This window comes from Piliocolobus tephrosceles, chromosome 16, assembly GCF_002776525.5.
Source record: "Piliocolobus tephrosceles isolate RC106 chromosome 16, ASM277652v3, whole genome shotgun sequence".
NCBI classification, from domain to species: domain Eukaryota; kingdom Metazoa; phylum Chordata; class Mammalia; order Primates; family Cercopithecidae; genus Piliocolobus; species Piliocolobus tephrosceles.
This window is the reverse complement of record NC_045449.1, coordinates 33,677,701-33,686,379: the sequence shown is the minus strand read 5'-3', so window position 1 is coordinate 33,686,379 and position 8,679 is coordinate 33,677,701. Positions and strand designations below refer to the sequence as shown.

Here is an 8,679-nt window from a genome sequence, read left to right as displayed (position 1 = left end):
ACACACACACACACACACACACACACACACACACACACACACACACACACACGTGGAGTCTCGCTCTGTCGCCCAGGCTGGAGTGCAGTGGCTGGATCTCAGCTCACTGCAAGCTCTGCCTCCCGGGTTCACACCATTCTCCTGCCTCAGCCTCCCGAGTAGCTGGGACTACAGGCGCCCACTACCTCGCCCGGCTAGTTTTTTGTATTTTTTTAGTAGAGACGGGGTTTCACCGTGTTAGCCAGGATGGTCTCGATCTCCTGACCTCGTGATCCGCCCGTCTCAGCCTCCCAAAGTGCTGGGATCACAGGCTTGAGCCACCACGCCTGGTCAAGGCCGTTATCTTAAGTGAAATAATGGAGAAACAGGAAGTCAAATACTGCATATTCTCACTTATGAGTGGGAGCTAATCGTGTACATATGGACAAAAGAGAGTGGGATAATACATATCATAGACTCCAAACGATGGAAGCTTGGGAAGGGTGTGAGGGTTGAGAAGTTACCTCTATTGGGTACAGTGTATACTATCAGGGTGATGGCTACACCAACAACCCAGACTTCTATGCAATAAATTCGTGTAACAAAACTGCACTTGTACCCCCTAAATCTGTAAAAATAAAAAGTAAGGGCTGGGTGGTGGCTTACACCTGTAATCCCAGCGCTTTGGGAGGCTGAGGCGGGCGAATCACAAGGTCAAGGGATCGAGACCATCCTGGCCAACATGGTGAAACTCCGTCTCTACTAAAAATAAAAAAATTAGCTGGGTGTGGTGTGTGCACCTATAGTTCCAGCTACTCGGGAGGCTGAGGCAGAATTGCTTGAACATGGGAGGCAGAGGTTGCAGTGAGCCAAGATCACGCCACTGCACTCTGGCCTGGTGACAGAGCAAGACTCAGTCTCAAAAAAAAGAAAAATGATATTCTATTGTATGTATATGCTACATTTTGTTTTATACATTCACCTACTTATGCACATGTATTTTGCAGCAGTATTTAACTTACAAAATATTTTAATTTTTCAAAAACAAATTTAGTTTAACTATGTGAATAGAGTTCCTATGAAGGAGCTAACAGAGATTGTGCTTTAACTTGTTGAGGTCACTTAGCTAGACAACATGTGTACTGCTTAAATCCTGTAGTCTATTTTTTAAGCAACTGAATCACAGTGTTTTAAAATATTCAAGTTCTACTTTATAGCCCATTTGAAAACTGATTTTAAGCTTTGCTTTTTAAAACAAAGTTAACATTTGTTTATCGGATGCTTCACATATGTCAGGTACTGCATTAAGCACTTGGTGTGCTCATCTTGTTTGTAGTTGTCCTTCGTATGCAATAAACCTTTATTCTTTGAACTTACTGTTATTATTAAAGCAGGTCTATCATATTTTACTTAGAAACACTCAAAAGATAATAATTAACATTTGCCTAGCCCTGTATAGTTTAGAACTGCTTTCACACATGTATTAGTTTTGTTCATTCGTCTACTTAACAGACTTTGAGTGCTTGCTGTATGTTAGGCACAATATTAGACTGTGCAGAGTGAGAGATGACTAAGACCTTGTCCCTGCCTGAAGAACTGTAGGGGTTATAGAATTGTAAACTCTCGTTTTTTGAGACGGAGTATCACTCTGTTGCCCAGGCTGGAATACAGTGGCGTGATCTTGACTCATTGTAACCTCCGCCTCCTGGGTTCAAGCAATTCTTGTGATTCTTGTGCTGCAGCCTCCTGAGTAGCTGGGATTACAGGCATACGCCACCACACCTAGCTAATTTTTGTATTTTTAGTAGAGATGGGGTTTCACCATGTTGGCCAGGCTGGTCTTGAACTCCTGATCTCAAGTGATCTGCCCTCCTTGGCCTCCCAAAGTGCTGGGATTACAGGTGTGAACTACTGCATCAGGCCAATAATTGTAAACTCTTTTTTTTTTTTTTTTTTTTGAGACAGAGTCTTGCTCTGTTTCCCAGGCTGGAGTGCAGTGGCACGATCTCCGCTCACTGCAAGCTCCGCCGCCGGGTTCACGCCATTCTCCTGCGTCAGCCTCCCGAGTAGCTGGGACTACAGGCGCCCGTCACTGCGCCCGGCTAATTTTTTGTATTTTTATAGAGACGGGGTTTCACCACGTTAGCCAGGATGGTCTCGATCTCCTGACCTCGTGATCCGCCCGCCTCGGCCTCCCAGAGTGCTGGGATTACAGGCGTGAGCCACCGCGCCCGGCCTGTAAACTCTTAATTATAGGAGTTCTGTAAGGTAAATGTTGTTGATAAAATATTTCCTTGTCATTAAGGAAATTGGGGTTCAGAGAGGTTAACCAATGTATCTAAAGATATATAATCATCTAATAGTAGAGCTGGCATTTAAACCCCAAGGACTTACATCTTCAAAATCTGAGCATTTTCTCCTATACCACATACCACTTTGTTAGTCTTTATGTATTTGAAAGTACCATTTAAATAATATTCCACAATTCGAATTGTCACTAATTTAGTCTTTCCTCTGCAACCAATCCAAATTAGGGTGAATATTCATTCTTCAGACAAACTAGTGGATTTTGAGTTTGCTTGATTAGTTAAAATGAGATTCTGTAGTCATGACAATCTCCTCAAATAGGCCAATTTGAAAGTGTTCAAGTGGGGAGCTGTGTTTTAGCTCCCTTTTAGTTTAGTAAATGCTTCATGCTTTCTTCCTTTTGTGATCCATATTTCTTACAGAGAAAAAGAGAGACCAGCAGTTCTGTCCTTTGGCAGATGAGAAGGCAGCTTCTTCTGGAGTTGATGGGCATTCTTCCCACAGTAAGAAGCACCCGAATTGTGGAAGAAGCTGATGTGGACATGGAGCCCAATGTGTCTGTGTATTCGGGGCTGAAAGAAGAGCATGTTGTGAAAGCCAGTGCACTCTTACGTCTGTACTGTGCTTTGATGGGGATCGCTGGACTCAAGTATTCAATAGTTTGATATTTTACCTTTTTGTCATTTTACTTTCTTGTTCCTATTCTCAAGAAAGTGAACCAAAGGCCTTTTATTCAGAGGATTAAAGTTTTCTGTTGGACTCAGGTAGTGGGCTGGCCTATAAGAAGAATGAAATCCTAAGGCCAAGAATTCCTAGCAGAGATGTATTCATCTGTTTTGTTCTGATTGTAAACAGAGCTATATAAATAAATATGGGAGGAGCCAGAGCAGTTTATCAGTTTCCAATCACAGTTTAAAAAAACCTATGATTTCAACACAGCTTGACAAAACTATAGTGAATGATCTGTGAGTGATCTTTTAACATTGACTAGTTGAAGTAAATCTCTCCTTTGTTTCCTTTTACAGTTGATATCATAAATTGTTTAAAATTAATATGATGTGATTAATAAGTACATTGTTTTCTTTTTTTTTTTTTTGAGATGGAACCTCCATCTGTCGCCCAGGCTGAAGTGCAGTGGCGCAATCTTGGCTCACTGCAACCTCTGCCTCCCGGATTCAAGCAATTCTCCTGCCTCACCATACCCGGCTAATTTAAAAAAATTTTTTTTTGTATTTTTAGTAGAGACGGGGTTTCACCATGTTGGCCAGGCTTATCTCGAACTCCTCACCTCAGGTGATCCACCTGTCTCAGCCTCCCAAAGTGCTGGGATTACAGGCATGAGCCACTACGCATAGCCAGTACAATGTTTCTTATTTAGTCACCATACAAAATCCTTTTGAATAATATTCTTAATAATTGTACATATAGTCTTCATTTGCATGTGTCCAGTATGCATGAGTTTCAGTTACCCCAGTTTATTTAAATCATGCTGGTCTCTCAACACAGTTGACATTTCAGTTGCCATGATACATTAACCAAATAATTTTATAAAATATAGGGATTGTGAGCTCCTCAGGCCACATACCACTAAGTAAATAACAGATGTACATCATGATTAGTGACCAGTGGCCTCACTTCTTTCAAAGTTTGTTGGTAACTGGTTACTGCACACCTGTTATTTGATTCATGTACATATAGCAGAGGAGGTAGTTGTAAAGGTTGAATATCCTGTATCTGAAATGCTTGAGACCAGAAGTGTTTGGGATTTTAGAACTTTTTGGATTTTGGAATGTTTATATTACATTTACTGGTTTAGCATCCCTGTTTCAGAAATTCAAAATCCTTAGTGCTCCAATGAGCATTTTCTTTGAGCTCATTACCTCATTGTTGGCGCTCCGAATGTTTCAGAGTTTGAGGGTGTTTCAGATTTTGGATTTTTTGGATTGGGGTTACTCAACCTGTATTGCTTCCTTTCTCTCCATAATAAACTCATGTTCCAAAACATGGAAACAGTTTTTGGAACATTATATTCCAAAAACAGATAATTGGAAGAGGCAATTGGCAAGTAAAGATGAAAGTATAGGCTGGGCATGGTGGCTCACACCTGTAATCCTAGCACTTTGGGGGGCTGAGGCGGGCAGATCACCTGAGGTCGGGAGTTCGAGACCAGCCTGACCAATATGGAGAAACCCCATCTTTACTAAAAATACAAAAATTAGCTGGGCGTGGTGGCGCATGCCTGTAATCCCAACTACTTGGGAGGCTGAGGCAGGAGAATCACTTGAACCCAGAGGCAGAGGTTGTGGTGAGCCGAGATTGCACCATTGCAGTCTGGCCTGGGCAACAAAAGTTAAACTCTGTCTCTACAAAAATGAAAAACACGAAGGAAAAAAAAAAAAAAAAAAAAGGAGGCAAAGGCTGTTTAAACTACTCTCGATAAAGTCTTTACGAAGAAATAAAAAACTTTAAGGCCGGGCACGGTAGCTCACGCCTATAATCCCAGCATTCTGGGAGGCCGAGGCTTGCGGATCAGTGAGGTCAGGAGTTGCAGGCCAACCTGTTCAACATGGTGAAACCCTCTCTCTACTAAAAATACAAAAATTAGCTGGGAATAGTGGCATGTGCCTGTAGTCCTAGCTACTCAGGAGTCTGAGGTAGGAGAACTGCTTGAACTCAGGAGGTGGAGGTTGCAGTGCGCCGAGATCGTGCCACTGCACTCCAGCCTTGGCAGCAGGGTGAGACTCCGTCTCAAAAGAAAAAAAAAGAGAAAGAAGACACTTTAATTCCTAATGTTTCTAATATTTTCAATTAGAGTACTATAAAATATTAGTTTTACTATTAAAAAAAAAATTTCTGGCTGGGTGCAGTGACTCACACCTGTAATCCCAGCATTTTAGGAGACCAAGGGAGGTGGGAAGTGGATTTTTTAATCCCAGGAATCTGAGACCAACCTGGGGAACATGGCAAAACCGTGTCTCTACCAAAAAAAAATAACCTGGGCATGGTGGCGCGTACCTGTGGTCCCAGCTACATGAGAGTCTGACATGGGAGGATTACCTGAGCCTGGGAGGTCAAAGCTGAAGTGAGCTCTGATCCTGCCACTACACTCCAGCCTGGGTGACGGAGCAAGACCTTGTCTCAAAAAAAAAAAAAATTCCTTATGCATTATAATCAACAGAGTTTTTAATATTTTGACAAAAATTTTAAAGGCTACAGTACAATCATACTTTTCACCGTTGATTATTAAGGTCGTGTTGCATGATTTCAGCTTGCATGGTCATTTTTATGACACAGGGCAAAGTGAGGACCTACCTGTATTTGTGTCTACAGTAAAACACTGTAGTTGTAATTTCTCAGCAGTTTTGCATTTGACAACTTGAGATGTTAAAGATTTTATAAATAGCAGGGTGTCGTTTTGAAGTTTAAAATTTGTATCTAAAAGGTTAAAAATTGACTTTTTCTTCTTCATCCCAACTAAAAATGTAAAGCCTAATGATGTATTTATTCCTTTTTAGACCAACTGAAGAAGAAGCTGAGCAATTATTGCAGTTGATGACGAGCCGTCCTCCTGCTACGCCAGCTGGGGTTCGCTTTGTTTCACTTTCCTTTTGTATGCTACTGGCCTTTTCTACACTTGTCAGGTACCTAACTATATAAGTTGCTCCATTTTCTCAAGGTTTAGTTTTATTTACTCAATAAAATTGTGTAGCATCAGATAAGAGCTTTCTACAAAAGCTGGTCTAGGCATGGACAGTTGTAGTTTTGTTTTGTTTTTTTTTTTTTCAATTTTTAAGAGAAGGGGTCTTGCTTTGTTGCCCAGGCTGGAGTACAGTGGCTATTCAGGGGTGTGATCATAGCGCACTGCAGCCTTGAACTCCTGGCCTCAAGTAATCCTCCTGACTCAGCCTCCCAAGTAGCTGGGACTACAGGTACACGCCACTGGGTCCAGGTTATTTGTGTTTTTTTAATATAAGGGTATCAGTAACATCTGATTGATTTTATTTATCTTTTATTAAAGTTTTATATGTACATTGTTTAAAGGAGTCAAAATAGTTCTTCAAGATTTGTTAAGGCTAATAGCAGTCCTTCCTTCCTTCTCTTCTTCCTATTTCACCTTTCTTAGAGGCAGTGTCTTTCAATTCTTTTAACTGTTTATTTTGTGTTTTACTGCTACATCTATAATAACATGTTTGTATTTGATACCCCTTGATTTTTGCTTTTAGGTATTTTTTATTGAGTTCCTAGTATGAAAGATGAGAAATTAGTTCTCTTTTTTCTCCCTGTCCTAAACACATCCATACATATCCTTCCTATCCTGTCATTCTCCTAGTATGTTTATAATAATTCAGATTAGATCAATATATAGTTTTTACGATTATATAAGCGCTGAGAACTCAACCATGTAGTATATGATTTTTTTTTACTGCCTTGTAAAAGTTTTTTTTTTTTTTGATTAATATTTATCCTGTGTTTTTGTTTTTTGCTTTTAACTTTCTTGGTGTTATATGTCCCATTCATGTAACCTCAAACTCTCTGCCAGCCTAAATCTTCTGTCCAGATGTTTTGACTCATTAGATAGTCTATGAGTTTCATCTTCTTCAGGAGATTTCTTCAGGAGCATTTTGGTCTGGAATGGTTACCAGCTATACCTGTTAGTACAAAGCTCTCATCCTGGGATTGACCTTCACCATCATTTTGGAGACTTGCTTCGTCTCTCCTTTTCCTTTTGTTGGATCTCCTGTTTCTTATATCTTATGTCATCATCTTAGCTGGGCATGGTGGCTCACATCTGTAGTCCCAGCTACTCGGGAGGTTGAGGCCGGAGGATTGCTTGAGGCTACAAGTTTGAGGCCAGCCTGGGCAACATAGTGAGACTCCTGTCTTCGTTTAAAAAAAAAAAAAAATTAAAAAGAAAACCTATCCTTTCATTTGTTTGAGCTGTGATCATGTCATCATCTTTTTTCATTGCTTCCTCATTTTGCTGCTACTGCTTTTTTTTTTTTTTGAGATGAGTTTCACTCTTTTCGTGCAACTGGAGTACAATGGCATGATCTCGGCTCACTGCAACCTCTGCCACTCAGGTTCAAGTGATTCTCCTGTTTTAGCCTCCCGAGTATCTGGGATTACAGGCGACCACCACCATTCCCAGCTAATTTTTGTATTTTTAGTAGAGACGGGGTTTCACTATGTTGGCTAGGCTGGTCTCGAACTCCTGACCTCAGGTGATCCACCTGCCTCAGCTTCCCACAGTGCTGGGATTAACAGCATCAGCCACTGTGCCTGACCATTTTGCTGTTTCTGAATGGGTATGTGTGAAGTAAATTCTTTTTGAGACTGGATATTTCTTAAAATATCTTTGTCCTACGTGAACATCTGATTGATAGTTTGATGGGGTATGGAATTCTTACTTGGGAATAATTTCCTTTCAGGACTTTGAAGGTGTTGCTTCTTTGTCTTCTAACTTCTAGTGTTGTCAGGAAGTCTGACATTCTGGTTCCTGGTCCTTTGTGCGGCCTATTTGTTTTTAATATGGAAACTTGTAGGATTCGCTTTTTATCTCTAAGGTTTTGAAATTTCTGGTTGATATGCCTTAGTCTGAGTCTCTTTTTGACTATTGTCCTAGGCATTCAGTAAGCACTCTGAACCTGGAAACTCATGTCCCTCAATTCTAGAAAATTTTCCTGAATTAATTTGTTGGTAATGTTTTCTTCTTGCATGTTCTCTGTCTAAAACCTCCTTTTATTTGGAATTTGAAATGATTGTCGTATTTTCTTATCCTTTCCTCTTTTCCTTCCCCTCATCTTGTTCTACTTTTTAGAAAACAGCTTTATTGAGATGTAATTTACATATCGTAAGATTTACCCACTTAGAGTGTACAATTGAGTGGTTTTTAGTGTATATAATTGTGCAACCACCACCACAATAGAATTTTAGAACCTGTTCAGCACTCTAAAAATAACTTGCTCATTTTAAGGCCAGGTGCAGTGGCTCACACCTGTAAACCCAGTGCTTTGAGAGGCTGAGGTCGGAGGATTGTTTCAGGCCGTGAGTTTGAGACTAGCCTGGGCAACATAGCAAGACACTGTCTTTAAAAAAAAAAATTCTCCAGGGGTAGTGGGACATGCCTTAGTCCCAGCTATTTGGGAGGTTGAAGCAGAAGGATCACTTGAACCCAGGAGTTCAAGGTTACAGTGAGCTATGATTGTGCCATAGCACTACAGCCTGGGTGAAAGAGCTTAAAAAAAAAAAAAAGAAATCATTCTACCTTTTAGGATTTGTCTTTAACTTTATCTTCAATTCCTACTCAGTCTTTAATTTCTAAGAGCCCTTTTTTTTTTTGGCTCTCTGAATATTTCTTCTTTATAGTATGTATTGGTTCATGATAGCATAATT

General features: G+C 40.4%; 1 protein-coding gene across 4 annotated transcripts in view; it reads left to right on the top strand.

Moving 5' to 3' along the window:
- Window positions 1-8,679, top strand: part of INTS2 (integrator complex subunit 2) — a 60,827-nt gene that overhangs the window by 15,010 nt on the left and 37,138 nt on the right. For all 4 annotated transcript variants that reach the window (XM_023204668.2, XM_023204667.2, XM_023204669.2 and 1 more), the window contains exons 8-9: window positions 2,709-2,935; window positions 5,802-5,927. In XM_023204668.2, the coding sequence (XP_023060436.2) occupies window positions 2,709-2,935; window positions 5,802-5,927 (353 nt within the window). The remainder of the gene's footprint in view (window positions 1-2,708; window positions 2,936-5,801; window positions 5,928-8,679) is intronic.